This window comes from Panulirus ornatus, chromosome 12 (genome assembly GCF_036320965.1).
Source record: "Panulirus ornatus isolate Po-2019 chromosome 12, ASM3632096v1, whole genome shotgun sequence".
NCBI lineage: Eukaryota > Metazoa > Arthropoda > Malacostraca > Decapoda > Palinuridae > Panulirus > Panulirus ornatus.
In genome coordinates, this window is record NC_092235.1 from 54,311,669 (window position 1) to 54,331,452 (window position 19,784).

General features: G+C 45.3%; 1 protein-coding gene across 5 annotated transcripts in view; it reads right to left on the reverse strand.

The window, feature by feature from the left end:
* The window catches only part of LOC139752068 (teneurin-a-like), a 1,037,677-nt gene that overhangs the window by 65,727 nt on the left and 952,166 nt on the right, over positions 1-19,784 (reverse strand). For 4 of the 5 annotated variants that reach the window (XM_071667906.1, XM_071667905.1, XM_071667909.1 and 1 more), the window contains 10 exons: positions 10,730-10,873; positions 9,980-10,078; positions 9,572-9,737; positions 7,796-8,045; positions 7,311-7,483; positions 5,380-5,763; positions 4,017-4,195; positions 3,665-3,859; positions 3,100-3,300; positions 304-445 (listed from right to left, as the gene is read on the reverse strand). In XM_071667906.1, the coding sequence (XP_071524007.1) occupies positions 304-445; positions 3,100-3,300; positions 3,665-3,859; positions 4,017-4,195; positions 5,380-5,763; positions 7,311-7,483; positions 7,796-8,045; positions 9,572-9,737; positions 9,980-10,078; positions 10,730-10,873 (1,933 nt within the window). The remainder of the gene's footprint in view (positions 1-303; positions 446-3,099; positions 3,301-3,664; positions 3,860-4,016; positions 4,196-5,379; positions 5,764-7,310; positions 7,484-7,795; positions 8,046-9,571; positions 9,738-9,979; positions 10,079-10,729; positions 10,874-19,784) is intronic. The other variant, XM_071667907.1, reaches the window with a different exon arrangement.

Here is a 19,784-nt window from a genome sequence, read left to right on the forward strand (position 1 = left end):
GAGGTTCACATGATGTCATGACATTCATATAGTCTCTCTCGCTAAGCTTCCATTAACACCAGTACCACAGTAAAAATATTTAGGAAACTGGTGAGGTTGGTATCAGGAAAGAGAACAGCTGCACCTGCACTAGTCGCTTCTCAGAGCCAACATGTAAGACAGAACACAACATAAATACCAACAAACCTTGTCACATACTATGGATAATATTTAGGTCAAAGTGTGAACATTAGTAGAGAACTTGTCTGGCGTAGACATAACCTAGAGCACACACCGCCATACATGGGGTCGCTGGTAACTTACCCGGGGATGTAGAGGCGGCCAGGAGGCCAGTGTCGTCATCATAAGTAAAGTCGTACACGCGGCCTGGCCTCTCGGAAAATCGTATCATGAGCCCAAGACGACTGATCCGCACGGCGAACTTCTCACCCATGGTATTCTCGATCTGTAGCGGAGGGAGGAAAGACGAGCTGAGACGATGCTGCTGGTGTGTGAGGAGAGGAAGGTGGTGGGGAGGGCCGGCGAAGGTGAGGGCCTTGGCGGGGGCCAGCCGGCTAACGGGAGGAATATGATGGGGCAGGTCGGCTTAAGAGTGGAATTTGGTGGCGCGGACGCCAGGCAAAGAGGGAGGAGGAGGATGACGGTGCGGCCGGCCGGTCGGCGAAGGGAAGGCAGATGAAAGGACAGACTGACGAAGGGGAGGAAGGTAGCGGTGACACAAACACAACTTTAGCAGACTTTGGGAGACTCTCCGAAACTTCTGGGGTATTTCGGGAATTGAAAGGAATTCCCCTAGGAGATGGAGGGACTGTTGAGCTTGATAGGAGTTCTGCGGGTATTGTGTGAATTTTTTTTTTCTTTTTAGGATTTTGTAGATTGTCTAGAAGTTAGGAGGGATGAGGGAAGCGCGGGAACTCTGGTGACCAGATGTGTTCGTTGTGAGCCAACCGGAGTGCTCGGGGGTATAAGGCCAGGTCGTGGGTATATCCTATGGGTTATTTAAGGGAATACAAGCAGCAGACAGGGGACGTAAATATACAGAGAGGAAGTGAGGCATCTCTAAAAATACTCAACATATAGTAGATAGATACAGGGGGTTATAAGCAGCAGATAGCTCTAGGATACTGGGAGTTGTGAGTTATCTCCAGACTTATGAGAAGCAGATAGTAAGCAGGTACTTGGGGTTTTGAGGTATCTCTAGCATATCAGCGGCAAATAGTTCGTAGATACAGGGGGGATTAGTAGATATTTCTGCAACACCACCAGCAGATACAAGGGTCTGTAAGGTTTTTTTTTTTTTTTTTTCTTTGCTTTGTCGCTGTCTCCCGCGTTTGCAAGGTAGCGCAAGGAAACAGACGAAAGAAATGGCCCAACCCACCCCCATACACATGTATATACATACGTCCACACACGCAAATATACATACCTACACAACTTTCCATGGTTTACCCCAGACGCTTCACATGCCTTGATTCAATCCACTGACAGCACGTCAACCCCGGTATACCACATCGCTCCAATTCACTCTATTCCTTGCCCTCCTTTCACCCTCCTGCATGTTCAGGCCCCGATCACACAAAATCTTTTTCACTCCATCTTTCCACCTCCAATTTGGTCTCCCTCTTCTCCTCGTTCCCTCCACCTCCGACACATATATCCTCTTGGTCAATCTTTCCTCACTCATTCTCTCCATGTGCCCGAACCATTTCAAAACACCCTCTTCTGCTCTCTCAACCACGCTCTTTTTATTTCCACACATCTCTCTTACCCTTACGTTACTTACTCGATCAAACCACCTCACACCACACATTGTCCTCAAACATCTCATTTCCAGCACATCTATCCTCCTGCGCACAACTCTATCCATAGCCCACGCCTCGCAACCATACAACATTGTTGGAACCACTATTCCTTCAAACACACCCATTTTTGCTTTCCGAGATAATGTTTTCGACTTCCACACATTCTTCAAGGCTTCCAGAATTTTCGCCCCCTCCCCCACCCTATGATCCACTTCCGCTTCCATGGTTCCATCCGCTGCCAGATCCACTCCCAGGTATCTAAAACACTTCACTTCCTCCAGTTTTTCTCCATTCAAACTCACCTCCCAATTGACTTGACCCTCAACCCTACTGTACCTAATAACCTTGCTCTTATTCACATTTACTCTTAACTTTCTTCTTTCACACACCTTACCAAACTCAGTCACCAGCTTCTGCAGTTTCTCACATGAATCAGCCACCAGCGCTGTATCATCAGCGAACAACAGCTGACTCACTTCCCAAGCTCTCTCATCCCCAACAGACTTCATACTTGCCCCTCTTTCCAAAACTCTTGCATTCACCTCCCTAACAACCCCATCCATAAACAAATTAAAGAACCATGGAGACATCATACACCCCTGCCGCAAACCTACATTCACTGAGAACCAATCACTTTCCTCTCTTCCTACACGTACACATGCCTTACCTCCTCGATAAAAACTTTTCACTGCTTCTGTAAGGTATCTCTGTAAGGTCTGTAAGGTATCTCTGGAATATACAAAGCAGTACGGATATCTAAGGGTACCACAGTACACTGTGAGGAACATAGGAAATCTTATAGTCATGTAAACAATTACGTGATGGCTGAAGTGTTTGAATACAAGACAAGGGAACGTTACGAAGTGTAGAAGATCTAACACACACACATTTCTTACTTCACACAGAACAGACAGTACATTAGCATAACGAGGTCTGCTGTACCCAAACACCAGTCTTTCATCTTAGCAGAAATGACACACACACACACAAAAAAAAAAAAAAAAGAGAAAAGAAAAATAAATCAGATTTTCAACAGAAAACTAAGTGACAGTTTGTACTAATGTGCACCACCGGCAAGATATGTATGTCGTCTCTGACCCTCACATTCCATTTACACTTCAATCCATGTATAATGTAGTTCACACACACGGCTTAGGATGGTGTGTGTGTGTGTGTGTGTGTGAGACATGGTTGACACACACATATATGACACAACCACAGACCTAGAACATACATAAATGGCATAGCACTACTAACTTGGTTGATACACAAACTTGGCTGACACAGCACCACTGACCTGGCTGACAGCCGCCGTGTAGTCCCTAAGGAACATGACCTTGTTGCCCGAGGAGTCGGTGACCTTGGACAGCCTGCCGAAGGAAGTGTTCTTGGAGTAGAGAAAGGAGTACAACGTGCGGCCCGTGACCAGGTCGCGGGTCTCCACGTGATGGCCGTGCCGGTTGAACACGTACAGCTCGTTCGTGCGCGGGTACGCCACCTGCCGGGGCAATGGAAGTTATCATTAGGTGACATCACGATGCAGAGAGACAGTTTACTATTCCTCATCATCCCAAAATGTCTGGTCTTATTCCATCTAGGCACTTTCCTCCCTCTTAAATGGCCATACCCGTCTCTTTCTTGGTCTCCACCCTCCACCTCTTTACACGCTCACGTGAAAAGAATTATTATCATAGTCATCATCATGAGGTTTCGTTCCTCATGACCACGACACGAAAGCCCTCGCTACTTCCTTCCAGAAGGCTTGTCCTGCCCGTCCCTTTCCTGAGGGCGTGAGGAGAAGACCTGTGCCCTCCGGCTAACCTGCCCACCCTTGCTGGTGACCCCGGGATAAGCCAACCCACCTGGAAGTCGCCGTTCTGGTCATCTGGCGGGAGGTAATGGACGAAGCTGAGGATCTTCAGAGCCTTCTGGTCGGCTACGTGGATGACGCCGTCAGGGGACACCGTGATGGCAGACACCGCTCCAAGCACCGTCGTCGTCGAGAGAGGGATCTGACGTAGGGGAGGAGGACGAGGAACTAAGGTGAGCGAGAGGTCCTAAAATGGTGGATAAAGAAGTATGAGAGATTTCTCGTGTCAGGTTTTCTGCACAACGACATAAAAGGCGCAATACTGGTTTCACAAACAAACAAACACACACATACGCGTGCGTACATGAGGATATACGCAAACATCGATCTATCAAAACGCCTACCTTGTCTTCGGTGGGGCAGGTGCAGTCGTCGTCCACACAGTCACAGTCGGGCTTGGCTCCGGCGAAGTGCTTGAGCTGCCCCGAGGGCGTCAGCTCCAGCACCGAATGGCGCTTATAAGTGTCCTCCTCCGTCAGGAAGAGAGAACCCGAGGGGGCGAAAGCCAGTCCCGTGATCGTTCCTGAGGAGGTAATATGAGGTGGCTGAGTGAGAGGGAGAGAGAGAGAGGAGCTTGGTGGTGGAGGCTGTGAGAATGGGTGAGGAGAAGAGGGACACAAGTCTAAGAAATATGGGTGACGAGGCGATTTCTATGGAAAGGATGGCTGGCTGAGAGAGAGAGAGAGAGAGAGAGAGAGAGAGAGAGAGAGAGAGAGAGAGAGAGAGAGAGAGAGAGAGAGAGAGAGAGAGAGAGAGAGACTGAAATAAACTGAGACCAATGTAGGATATAGGGAGAGGGGACGGTTTGGACAGGGAGAGGGAGGACAGGGCAGGACAGTAAAGAAGATCGGAAAAGACTGGAGGAACGGGGTTGAACTGCAAGGGGAAGGACACTCAGAGAGTTTTACGGGGGGCTGAGAGACGGAGTGAGAGAAGTTAGTGGAGAGGGAGAACGTGAGTGGAAGATTACAGAGACTGCTCGAGGGGTGGCCATGAGGGGACGCTGGGAATGGAACGATCCAGTTGCCATCAAGGGGTGGCCCATGAGGGGAATGGAACGATCCAGTAGCCAGTACCAGATTTTATAACCGTACTTTACTATGTTTCGGGACCCGAGTGATATACCATGGCTAACCACGGAGTCGATCACTGACAAAAAACAGTACAGAGTATGTCCAAGAACTTGTATCTGTGCGTGGAGAATAATGAGAAAATAATAATCCAAGGCGTGTAGAAAAGCTCATACTCCAACAATGGCAACAGGATTTGCACTCCCATCCCCAAGGAATAAGACATTATTGTTCTATAGCTACTATCGCATTTGAAGTTAATTTATGTAGCTTATCAGAGATAAATGCAAAATCTACTTCACTAAACACACATCTCAGTAAAAGATATGAATCTCACAATCATACTAAGAACGGGGAAATGTACGTGTACGTGTAACGTGTAACAAACGTAGCCAGATCATTTCCTTGTCTAACATAATATAGATATACACAAGCGAAAGCTATTTCTATCCTGTTAGATCACCTTTGCTGCAGTCATGTTAATTATTAAGGAATTATCTATTGCCGGAGCTGGTAGTCAACAGTGATATGTTGCATGGGACAGACCGCCTAGGTTTACGACGGTGTTTGACATCAATCGCGGGAATTACACTGGTAAAATACCCCTGCAGAGGACCCTGTGGGTGTTGGCACTCACCGATGGCGGGTCTGTCGTGGGTGGCGTGGCAGTGGAGGGGCGTGCCGGCCCTCACCCTCACCGTGCCGTCACCCGTCACCTGCAGCACCACGTGGTCGTCTAGGATGTGCAGGGAGCCATCTAGGGGCGAGAGGGCCAACCCCGTGGGCCACTGCAGTTCGACCTGGTTGGCTGGTAGTCCTCCCGTACACGGCAGAGGCCTCCAGCGGGTCTTGTGGCCGTGGTGGCCGATAAGCGTGTGGATGACGCCCTGCGGGTCCACCATGCGGATGTTGGTGCCGTCCGCGATGTACATGGTCCGGTCCGCGGCGATGGCCAGGCCCTTCGGGTGTGCCAAGCGGGCCTTCCGCGCCGGCCCTCTGTCCCCGCAATGCCGCTCGTCGCCTGCAAGCAAAAAGGACGAACAACTTAAGAGTCAAAATCCACAGAGTAAAGCGGAATGGACCAATTTTCTGGCCAGCTTAGGTAAACTAATGAAAACCAAACCCGAGTCTCTTAACATATCTCAATTATTCATGCTATTTTTTTTTTCAAACTCAACCTCCGATTATATCCAAAACACAGAACTTTACAATTTGAAAGAAAGGAATTCGAGGAATTAATGTAGCTTTCCAAATACACCTCAGACCCGACTTTTTAAATTTTCTTTTGATCACGTTCTGCGTAAAGTTTTGAGTACATTCCTGGAACGGAGACAAAAATGGTGAAGGAGGAGGAGGAGGGAAGAAATAATTGCAAAGAAATGGGGAAAAAAGATGGAAGACCTAAGCATTTTCAACATTAGCATGTTTTTTCCAGTATATATCCTTCCACTACTACTCATCCTCTTGGTCACTACGGAGGAAGACGCACTACCGAATTCAGGTTCCCTACACTCAATATTCGCTCATTCTTCACTGCACTCTTACTGGGTCAGGTCTTGGTCGTCATCTTCACTACACCTTGAAGGGGTCGGGTTAATACCCATCTTCCTTATACTCTCATCTACACTCCAACGGCAGGAACACCAGTGGCCTTTGACCTGATCCTTAAAGGGTCGAGTCAAAGGTCTTTAATGAAGAGTAGTGATAGTTGGTACGATAAAAGGAAAGGGCAAAGACCAAAACAAAGTTTCTTTCCTTCGGAGAAGACACGACAAAAGAGAGAAAACTAGTTTCCTTTTTCGGACGACGTCATGAAATATTTTCCTCCTACGAAGGGAAACCATTAGGGGAAAAAAGGAAAAAGAAAATTTAAAATGGGACGAGAAGAATCTGATATGATGATGTAACCGAAAAAGAAAAATGAAATTTTGACCCATTTTTGCTCAGAAAATGGAATGTACTTCAAAAGAAAACGAGACACTTTGCCCTGAGGAGTGGAAATATGACTTCCACATATAACCGTCAGGAATCCTCTTCTTGCCTTCATGTAAATCTACAAAAATCCAAGATTTGCACCAGCTATGATAAGCTAGGCAGATAAAGTTAACTGCAACACAAACAACAGAAACCACGAGAGATCAGAACACTGATATATATATATATATATATATATATATATATATATATATATATATATATATATACCTTGTTCTGCCTTTTTCAACCAGTCAACCTCAACTTCATCAAGCTATCACTAATGATCCACATCACTTTTATAAGGCATGTCATCCGAAACCTCTCCAAGTGAGACGAGAGACTAAATGATCTCCTCAGAGACTCTACACCGTTGTGGTGGAGGCGACAGACTGTGTGTTTAGTCAAATCTTAGCGATGCGAGTTGCAGGTCAAATATATATATATATATATATCACTTGCAACTGAGAGACTCGCACGTCATGTGATCAATTCTCCCCAGTGCAGGAAACGCTAGGAGCCGTCGTCATCAACTGAGAACACACGAGGCGGAAGTGAAAAACAGGTGTGCAGAGGTGTGTGTGTGTGTCTCACCTGGGATGCAGCGCTCCCCGTTGCCAGCGATCGTCTCGGAGTTCGTGCTTGGCTCAGTGACATCAGTGAGGGACAGCACACGCACCACCCTGTACTTCTCCGGGTCGCTGATGCATACCTGGCCGTCGGCTGGCGAGACCGCGATGTGGTAGCCGTAGGACACCTGCGTAGCGCTGTAGAGGAGAACGCATGGACAGGCTGGTCACGCTTACGTCATGAGAGGGATAAGGGAAATATAAAAAGGGGATGTAAAGCTGTAAATCAAATCCAAGATTTAATCCCGTTCAAGTAAAGGAAATCATCAGTGTATATAAAAAAAATGGAAGCAAGAAAATGTGTATCCCTTTTAAATTAAACGATAATTTTGCCATCCTATATAACACCTTCAGTATAAAAGTACATGATTACAAACAATGGCAGAATATACTTAATTTCAGGGTGTTTCCATCTGTATCGCTAGACGAGTTAGAGGATAGGAACCTCACCTCAGCTGGAGCAGCGTGTACACCATCCCCTTCGGGGTGATCCTCCTCAGGAGATTGAAGTCTCCGACGTACACGGAGCCGTCGGGACCTGATGCCAGGCTGGTGGGCGTCAGCAGCTGGGCGTCCCGAGCCAGGCCTGAGCAGTGGCGGCAGACGATCTGTCGTTGGGTGCCCGTCCCCATCAGCGGATTCACCAGTCGCGGCGCCTCTCGGAGACTCATCGTTGAGCCGTCCCCACGCTGCAGCAGACCTGGACGAGGTGTTAAACAGAAACTGTGTAAATGGCCATGTAAGTGGCTGGTGAGATTCTGGTAGGGGTTGAATGATGGATGTCTGAGGGCTGTGGTGAGAGAGAGATTTTGATACGAGAACTATGAAAGCATAAGGGTGCGGACGAAGGATTCGAGGTGTCAATGGCATGGAGGGGAGTGATGTGGCGTTACAACACAAGTTCAGGGTTGAAATGCTTTACAGAGTTGATGTCCTACAATATTGCTGACGCACGGAACACTGAAGTACCCTGTGGTAGGTGCAGTATATGCTATCGAGTTTTCTACACTGTGCTACACCTGCTTCATGTGGCTCCGTCTCCATATCAAAACGAAGAGCTGCTACACTGTTTACTAGTATCCTGTATACTACACGTACGTCAGTTTATCGCCACATATGATACAAGCTTGTGCCGACAGTATCCGCTACTATACAACACTTGGAAAAAAGAAGGATATTGTAAACTATTTTCTTTCTCATTCATAGACTTACAAGGCGAATATCTCTTAGTTTACTGTTAACACAACTTTAACTTATTAATCTGGCTGCACTTGAAACAGCCGACACGTGAAGCATATACTTAGCATTTTAACTGTGAGATATTGGTAAGCAGACGGATGATTTACAGGCAGATCTCTGAGATTAATTGTTAGTCATTCCGCAGGCTGTGAGATACAGAGTAACTTTATCTCGACGACTTCTGACATTTTTCTGAGGCCACATGCGACAGTAGTCAGAGATATGAATGTACTTGGTTTACTGTGAGATACATCGACTTGTATGGAGCATGTGACCTGAAGGCAAGCATTTACTCCAAATCTAACCAACATATCCGGCTGCACAGGACAGAGACCTAGGTTGCTCGCTAACACTAGTTACTTGAGCACGAACTGCGGCTTCGTATTTGACCTTCAAAATCATGTACTTCACTAATACGTACACCCACACAACATAATCCATTACTTCCTCGGTACACTAGTGATGGCTCCCTTTTCTACAGCATGAGCCTCACTCACATTCGATTACTAGTGGCGTTAAGCCTCCAAGCAATAAAGCAAGCCCCCGAGAGCAGGTTGGGAGATTGAAACATCTTATCAAAAGGTCATCCCGACACTTTTCCATATATTTCTCGGGAGGGCTTTGGGTACAGTAAAGTGTTATTAATTCTACAAGCTCCGATTAGCCTTATTACACAGGAGGTATGAGTCGGTACCTGACAGCTCTTTAGATAAGAGCCGAGCTCGGCCGCAGAAAACAATATACTGAAATGGAATACTGTCATTCCCTCAGATACCCACCTAAGGAATCGTTTGTGAGACTTTAGTTTCGAGTCGCATTATAAGTGGAACAGGTCAGAATGCGAAATTACAGAAGCTAGGTACAAGCACACAAAGCCAAGTGCAACACACTCAACAGAAACTAAATGCAACACATTCACAGAGGCCAAGTAAAACAAACTCTTAGAAGCCGGTAACACACTCATGGAAACCTGATAGCCACACTCACCGGCCTCGAAGTTGTACATGTGATGGATATCGAGGTTCCAGCCGCCCACGTCCGAAATATCCATGTGGAAGCCGTGCAGAGTTGCCGTCTGCGTCTCCCATAAGATGCTGGAACACGTCACGTACTCGTAACCCACCGACACCAGCGCCGTGGCCTCGCCGTACACCTACGGGAGGAGAATAGGAAGGACAAGGCAGGCGTTAGAGCCGAGCGAGGTGAATGGACCAGGTTTCTAAAATACAATATGGCGTAACTGAGAAAAAAAAGGTACGTATGGGGTAAGCTACCCATATATTTCCTAGGCGTATGGGGCTGATATGGGAAGACTGGCGTATGAAACACACCGCCTCAGAATATATCAGTCTACAAGTAGGTCGATCTTTATGTAAACGGGAACGGTGGCCTTACCTTCTGTTTATATACGTTCCTCTTGTTCCAGGTGAAGGTGTAGGTGATGTTAGGGTCCGCCTCGAACACCTTCTCGAACACGGAGCCCTCCAGTGTCACCTGACGAGAGGCAAAGATGAGCCGGTCATCTTGAATTTTATTAAAAACGAATACAACACTCGAGACTGAACCCACACTTGTAGCATCTACTGTATTCACCAAGAACCAAACACACCCAAACAAAACTTTGTTATTCTTTTACATTAGCATGTTTTTGAGAACGAATTTCACCTCACACGCACAAACCCCTCTACTGATCACGAACCATCTTGAACACAGTTTTTGTAAATAAGAGAACACAAACTTCACTGCATAGAGGGAACTTCGTACATATACGGATTATTTCGTGACAATCAGGTAAGTCCTTTATCGTCTAATGCATGAATCTATAATAATCCAACATCAGAAAGATATAAACTACATGATATATAAATCTAATCAGAGTCATCAATCGCTCGCAGATGATCAGCTTTTATGTATGAATTCTACTTAAGGATGAATATCAAGCTTAGGATTATCTAGAAAAACACATATACTCAACATGGCATAGAATAACTTGACATAATTCCTCTGAAGCTGAGAGTAATCAGAACATAAAAGGGAACGAGATGAAAATACCTAGAACATCACAATGTACAGATGCAACGCAACACGACTAATGAAGCCAGTGTGGAAAGACTCGAGCGAAGGAGGTCCCCATCCCTTCCTTACCTTAAGGTGGACCATGGAGAGGGCGGCGGGTACTTCGATGGGCGTCAGCTGCAGGAGGAGGGTGGAGAGGTAGCCGGCCACGCTGTTGGAGTGGTACACTAGATGCAGGTCGCTACCAGGGACCCGCAAGGATTCCTGCACCACCTGACGTAGGGAGAAGCAACACATAGGGTCAGTCACTACGGCAGGGCGCACGGAAGGTGGGAGGATGTGGCAAGTTTCTGATGGGGGAGGGAGGCAGCAGGGAGAGACAGCCTGTGATGGAGAGCGTTGGGAGAGGGAGAAAAGAAGCCTTAGGATGGAGAGTAAGTTGGGTAGGAGGTGGGAGTTTATAACGTATAGTGATGGGAAGGAAGTCTTTGATGGTGAGTGACAGATGGTGGGAGAAAGAAGTCCGTGATGGAGGAGGGTGATGTGGGGAGGAAGTCTGTGATGGAGGAAGGTGATGTGGGGAGGGAGTTTGTGACGGAGAGCGACAGAGGAGGGAAAAGAAGTGGAAAATGAAAGTAAATAAGAAAATCTACCTACCTAGGAGCACCTCCGTAGACGACTACTTTGCCATTAGGCAACACTAGCGCGAGCCGCTTATGTAAGGAAAAACTAACGTTAAGAATAACGAGTCGTGTGATTCACGCGTTGTCAAGTCTTATGTGTGAGGTGCAGGGTACGTATTTTATTTGACTGCCATCAACCCTTAAGTACTACTACGTGTGGCAGACTGGAATAAAAAAAAAAAAAAAAGGAAGCAACCCGGTCCAAAGAGGGAAACTAAACAGGCTCGATGTCGGTGGCTGCCCGCCACCTTGAGAGAAAGGAGGACAATGATTTTCTGGTGTTCAAATTTCTGGTAAAAAAAAGAGTACCGAATATCAAAAATCCCCCTCAATCAAGACGTCACTACATAAGGGCGTAAGCGTGTGGAAAAAGAGCGTGATGTCATGATCAAAAGGACAGGCTGCCACTGTGGTGAGGCTGGTTTGAAGGCCGTAAAGCCCGCCTTTGAAACGCGTCAACGCCTTCTATAGTGCGGTAAATATTATAAGGAAGGCTGAGCGGTGCGCAGGCTAATGGGATAAACGACCTGTTGACACTTGACGAAAGAGTTGAAGAGGAGAGGCAGGAGGGGTGAAGATATGAGGAGGCAGAAGGGGGGCACAGGTGAGGAGAAGAAAGGGATTAAGAAGAGGGAGAGAGCCTTGGAGAGGAGAGGGGGGGGAAAGCAGAGGGAGGGAGGAGGAGGCGAAGTGCAGTCTTGAGAGGACGCAGGGTCGAAGGGAGGGAGAGTGAGGGTGAGTAAGAGGTGAAGAGTGTGAAGCACCTTAAGGACGCCTCAAAGGCAAGTGCCACTGACGCTTACCAGAGTGGTGAAGGACCTCTCCCACTGCTGCTGCTGGTGGAGGGCCGCCACCAGGAGTCAAGAGTGGAGCCCTCATCACCATCCCTGACGCGGACGGCGGACCACAGTGAGGTTACGAGGAGGAATGAGGCGACCAAAGTGAGAATAAGGGCCAACATGGGGCATGAGGGACACCGAGGATATGATGAAAGGAACAGGGAATGAGGCGCCCTCGATGTCGGTCACAGGATACAGAGCCCCGGACAATGTGGCCCACGGGGGAATAGGGAAGGGTGATATGATGCCCCTGGAGATGGGGTTCAACTGGGTACGCAGGTCCCTGTACCCTGCGAATTAATCAGAGTCTGCAGCAACACACCTGGGCTCAAGTGACGAAAATAAATTCTCTATCCCGTCCCTCACGGCCGGCTTGTTGTTGCTTTATTTGACTTTTTCCCCTGTTGTATTTGTACAGCAGTAAAATTGTTTTCCTTCTCTCTTTATTTCTTAATTTGTCCCTGTCATGGTGCCGGTGGCTGACGGGCCTGAGAGTCTCCATGTTTGAGCGTCCGGGGTGGTTTCAACTGGCTCAAAATAAACATGTATTCTGCACACGACCTTTTTGTTGAAAAGTAGCCTTGACGCTGAACTCTACTGAAGCCAGAAAAGTAACTTTTGGGTCCGGGAACTATTGGTCTAAAAATACAGGAACAACCATTGTTTCGAAGACACTGAAAAAAAGTGTATATATATATATATATATATATATATATATATATATATATATATATATATATATATATATATATATATATAGGTCGAGCTGCACAACGAAAACATTTACTTTGAAAATACAGTAAAACTATTAATCTAGAAAATTAATTAAAAAGTCATGAAAATAATGGTCAAATTACGCTACCAGTGGCGTGTGATTGCTCAAATAACGACCAAAAAAACATACCAATAATACTGAAAATAAAGTATCAGTCGTTCGCACGTTAGCGGGGGAGGAGCAATATCTAATAAATATATTACCCAGCGTCCCAGCACCACACAGCTCCCATATACCTTTGAGGAAGATGTCAGCACCACACAGCTCCCATATACCTTTGAGAAAGATGACCCAGCACCACACAGCTCCCATATACCTTTGAGGAAGATGTCTTAGCACCACACAGCTCCCATATACCTTTGAGAAAGATGACCCAGCACCACACAGCTCCCATATACCTTTGAGGAAGATGTCTTAGCACCACACATCTCCCATATACCTTTGAGAAAGATGACCCAGCACCACACAGCTCCCATATACCTTTGAGGAAGATGTCTTAGCACCATACACCTCCCATATACCTTTGAGAAAGATGACCCAGCACCACACAGCTCCCATATACCTTTGAGGAAGATGTCTCAGCACCACCTATCTCCCATATACCTTTGAGAAAGACATGTTAACTTCGGAGAGGAGGTCGAGAGTGGAACAAGAGCCCCCAGGGTGGTAGGGGCAATGGAATCGTGCTTGCGACTGAACACGACTCACTTTTAACTTGACGCCGACAAGCTGACGTCGAACGGTGGTCGTATACAATAGGTCGAATTTCCACATCTCGACAGACAAGTTACAATTCTAAAATCCGAACGTTTCACGTCGGTTGAAGGTTATATATTCAAAACGCAAACGTTTCAAATCTGGTGAGAGCTAAATTTAGCGGTCAACCTCTCCGAGTCGATACGCTGGCTGGCTATATTTAGAGGTCGAACACTCGCGTCGAAGGTAAAGGCGCTTCCCCAGAATTACCGAAATCCTATTTCTAGGACTGTGTTGAGGCGTGTTTTACAGAGGACTGGACACTATACACACACGGGCGGACAGACAAAATATAATCAAGCCATACCGGACTTGGATAAATCCCACCACCATATCTTTTCGCCATAAACAGAAAATGGATATATGAACAATCTAGCTGCAAGACGTGGCCATGAATAATGTTACAAAATATAACAAGGACGGGGGTTAGATGTTATATTTATAATACGGGCGCTCAGATGACGAAACAAACAGACCACTTACATTCAACACAACGAATACATTACACAGACAATCAACCTCTACGTAACTACAACCCGTTATTGAAGCATTGGTTCCTTCTCCAAGCTCTCATTTATCAATGAAAAAAAAAAAATCTTCATTTCAGTTTTCATCGGCAATACACAACAGCAGCAACTCCAATACGGCTTTTCTACGATCGAGGGAAAAAGATATGAATGTGAAAAAGGTTGAACAGAATTTAACCCACACATACAAACACACACACACACACACACATACACACACACACACACACACACACACACATACTGCAGCTGCGGTGATCAGCCGAACACATCAGCTGTGTAACTTAATGATCGAGGGGCTTAAATGAAGGTTTCAAAATCCCATGGGTTCTTCTTGGAATCCTATTGTGCAATACTGAATCCGGGTTTTTATGCCTTGATCCTTTAAATAAATATCTGCAGTGGATTCTAACGTGAACTAAAACTACGTATCCAGCTTCAACTGGTTTAAAACTTGGCGAGGGGGGGATGAAATAAAAAAAAAAGAGAAGAACCATTGATTTCTTAAAGTGTACCACAAATTTCTCAGCAAATCCGGAGAGAGTTTTTCTTTAATGGCATTGGAGGGCATTCACAGCATTTTCAAAAGGCTTTTGGAAATCTGATTTTATTTTCATTTGCCGGAAGGAATCTTTACTTTCGGAAAAATACACACACACACACACACAGTTAGAGAGAGAGAGAGAGAGAGAGAGAGAGAGAGAGAGAGAGAGAGAGAGAGAGAGAGAGAGAGAGAGACCGACCACGTAAAACACCTAAGAAATATCGTTTCAGTATACTGTATGTCCACAGACCCTCAGTCGTAATACAACGTACCTTAAAGCTAATACCAACTTGGCCTGAACACCACACTAAAGAAAAATCTACAATGATAACCTTCCTGACACGCTCGAAATTACCCATACCAAATACCTACAACGTTTTCCCTCCCGCTCCCCATATGTTTATTCCCTATATGAAAGTTCGTGAAAGGCAGCCGTTCCACAATACGTCCACAATACGACTTACAGTTTCAGGAAGGAATGTTAATAAGTGCTGTAATTATTGTAATTTTCGTGGGTGTCATTACCTCATCCTATCTCCCTGGTTTAGAGCATAGCTAGCTGGTCCGTCCCTTGGGTTTTTTTTTAATTGTTTTACTTTACTTGGTTCCTGGATGGGAGAAGGCCAATGGCCCAACCCCCTAACCTAATGACACCAAGAATGACTGCCAAGATAACGTCATTACCTCCATGGTCACCACGTGAATTACAATAAACGAAATGGCTCTAAAAATGCTAATGAGGCCGCTAATAATGGCTGAAGGTATGTTGATTGTTACAAGAACGCTACTTAGTAGCAGAAATGTTATGTTTATGAATATGTGAATGCTACTGCTACTGGTTTAAGTAATGCTAATAACGGTTACAACAGTGGTAATAATGGTTAAAAGAAAGCTGCTAATACTAATTATAAGAATGGTAGTAATGTTAAATGAGTATGTGGGCACCCGAAATCTCCGCTAAAATTCATTAGCAAAAAAAGAAATTAGAGATTTCTCAGCTTTACCAAGAAGCACACCTCTTCACCAAGAGCACGCCTTTACTTAACCAAAACATATCACTACTTGTGTGTAATGTCGAAGATTTAATACCGCATGCAAGTCCAGAACGTCACCGAGCAAGGAACACCTCGCTCTAAATACCACAAAGACGAAACTCTATCATATATCCTTATCCCCTGACCTGTACCTGATCAACTTTATCCCATAATGTTCTATCCATCATCTACGAAGCGATGAGCTCCCCCAAGAAGGGGATTTCAACGTCCGATCCTACAAAAGGCGGACTAGATCCTCTAGCCAGGATAATCCCAGTGGATTGGCCGTTATGACTCCACTCTCTTTTGTCGTCCAGCGAAGCTGTGCAGTTCTCTATCATTACCAGACTATCCCCAGCCTTATTATCTTCCCACTTTGACAGTCGCGTCGACCAACACCTCAGGTCAAATCAATCCTTCCCGTAGCAATTATTTGACGAACCTTTCGTCTGATATGGTCATAATTAGGTCACGCTTCTGTTCGTGCCATGTCATCTTTATATATATATATATATATATATATATATATATATATATATATATATATATATATATATATATATATATATACAATTTGACCAATATGTTATGAATATGAAAATAACGCATGAACTGTGACATGCAAAATGACTTTATCCTTTCAATACATTACGCATTTATCAATTTGCAAATATTGGTCTACATGGGCAAGCAGGACCAGTTAATAACAAAACTGTACCACGGAAGCTGCTGGGGTATGGAGCAATCCTATCGACTTTATTTACATCACAACCTCATGCTTAAAACTGAATCTTGGATGGATCATACGGCGCCTCATTTGGGGAAATGATTCATACGGAATACAGTCAGAACTACGACTGGCTTTCAGTCACCTTTGGGACTAAGTATGTACGATTCCCCTTTAAAGGTCAGAGAAAGAATCTTCACAAAAGATCTTTCTTAAGAAGACTCGTCACAATGCCTGACAATCTACACCACAACATGTGAGAACCGTGGCCCGGATATGGATACTAACCGTCCCCCGCAACACAAGCTTAAATCTCCACCACGTCAGATATACTGTACACCCATCTGAAACTACACTCCCTAGATAAGTACGAGTTAAAACTACACTCCCTAGATAAGTACGAGTTAAAACTACACTCCCTGGATAAGTACGAGTTAAAACTACACTCCCTGGATAAGTACGAGTTAAAACTACACTCCCCAGATAAGTACGAGTTAAAACTACACTCCCCAGATAAGTACGAGTTAAAACTACACTCCCTGGATAAGTACGAGTTAAAACTACACTCCCCAGATAAGTACGAGTTAAAACTACACTCCCCAGATAAGTACGAGTTAAAACTACACTCCCCAGATAAGTACGAGTTAAAACTACACTCCCCAGATAAGTACGAGCTAAAACTTTTTCGTTTGCTTTCAGGATACTGCCTCTCTCTCCATCCTTACGAGACACCAGTTCAAAAGCATCACAAGGCCAGCCGTGCTCAAGATGCAACTTCCGCACTGAATATACTAAACTCCTCACTTGTCATGCACCTGCTACGTAAGCACGAACACACAATCGCCATACTTCTTGGCGCCCGGTGGATGTGGCCAGCTTCCTGAATGCTGCAGAAGCCCAAGAGAAGGAAGTCTTTAGGTGTGTGTGTGTGTGTGTTTTCCCCAAGTGGGCTGCTACCGCTGTATGAGTCGGAGGTTTGACCGCGTCAGTAATTCTATATACCGATGGAGTGAACAACGGTCGACCAAGCACATCGTTCACTAAACACATTTCCATCGCTGCTTATAATCACTGTTGTGCTCATCTCCATCACACTTCTTTTTAATCTATATAATTGAAAAGATTAATTTTTTGTTATATTAATCACAACAAAGGACACTTCTTTTTTTAAGACCTTTATCACCACCCTTTTGTAACGTGTACAGAAAGGTCATAAATATGTTTTATAACCATTTCAAAACACTTCGGTAAATCACGTCTACAGTAAACATGGCATACTGTAATGAACACACACTCTACAAAGGCTGCTGGAAGGTTCTTCTCGTTAAGGCATAACACCTTCCAGCAAAAAAGGTGTTTCATGAACTCTCCAAAACTCTCCCATGACAATTTCTCTCCCCTAAGTAGGGCATCCACACCAAAATCTATATAGCAATACAACGTGAGTGAAACTGATTGGATCGACTGATTATTTACATGCTAAGTGAACAAAATGAGGACAAATGAACATCACCAGATGCATCCATCATGAGGCTTTTCCCAGCATTACTGTATAGACTTTATTCATGTTACTGATTCCAGAGTCTGTCCAATTCTGGTTTCATAAGTGCGACATCTTTACACAGTGGATGATGACATAATCATAAATATGAACTCAACTTCCTGTTACGTTCCGTCTTTACCCTGATGGCAACAGCCTCGAAAGAACACCGGAACTGAATTCTCTGGTATACTTCATCACCACTTAAAACGATGTGTCCTGTGACGACGCACCAAGTCCATACTTACAGGGGGTCTTGATGCTGACGACCCAGTTAACAGAACATATCCGCCTTCGTTAGCGATGCTGATGCTCCTCTGTAAAAGAGGAGTTTCTGCCAAAACACGTCTGAAGAGAGGGTATATTTACACAGTATCCTAGGAACTTCTTGGCAACGTAGTGACTGACTCTTATTTTTTCTTTACCTGCCACTCTCCGTAAAAGAAGTGGACACGTTTTCCAAAGGGTGCATCAAAGGCTTTCACCTTAATTCACGAGCATGGACACAAAGACTCCGCGAGACTTTCTTGACTCTCATGTTCTGTTCACACGAGGGAAACTAATCGGCAAATTTGCTCCATGATCCACGGCAAAAATCAGAAACTCTTAAGGAAACTCAGGGGTTACAGACAGATCATGTTCACCTGTCAAATCAAGGATCTACACGTCTCATCCTGTCGGTCTGAATACAAGACGAGGAGTGAAATTCTTAATTCTTCACGAGGAACCAAATACATCTTGAATGTTACTGTCGATACGAAGGCTGTAGCTTTCTCGACTGCATGATCCGCTAATCCTGGGTAATTCGAGATTCCATCTTGCTGTTGGGGCTTTTTCATGAGGCCGGTGACCGTATACTGACCAAGCCGTGAATACGACACCGTCGATACAAAAGCTGTAGCTCTCTCAACTGTATGATTAACTCCACATCTTGTAATAAAGACTGAATTCCTGACGAACCAGCAGTTACGACTTGATGAGGAGCAGACATACCCTGTCACTGCTTTACACTCAAAACAGTGTGTGAGGACGTGCATCTGTTCTGGGAGGAAGCATTACGTCCTTCAAGATATCTACAAAAGAATTGAGAACTGAGGTGTATCTCCCCAGCAGCCTCTGAAAAGTTCCACAGTCACAAAAAGAGAGGCATCTGTGAAAGTCTGGAGCGTTCCACATGCTTGATGTCTGGAGGCACAGAACTTCAGACGTCAAGACGCTACGCCCTGAGCAGTCTAGAGAGACTGAAGGAAAAAAAATGAAAAAAATAATCGCCTCGAACCATAAAAGCTTTTATCTAGTCCATGTTGGGTGGATCAGTGTACCGCTGGCCAGCAAGGAATCGCATAACTCGCTTTGGGTACAGCAGACGACTACCCACCCACACCAACAGGGAAATAAGTGCTAAAGCACCTGCGCTAATACACAGACGACCATGGATGTGACAAGCACGGGTAACAACAGGTACAGACGTGGTGGAGTGAGACGCTAACTAGACACAGCGTCTGCTTCCACCGAAGCGAGACTCGTTAAAACGCTTGAGTGAGATGGAGTGAAAAAAGAAAGAAAGAAAGAAAAGACTTGGGACTGAAGGCAGAACCTAGAATCCTAAGGGTAAAAAAGCTGAGTGGTGAGGCAGCACCTTATTCTATCACTGGACACAAACTGAGCCGAGTTATCGATCCCTCTCCTCCTACTTACGTCTGTAATGGATTCGGTGACCTACAAACTACTCGGCGCGTCCTTTTCAATCAGACATTTC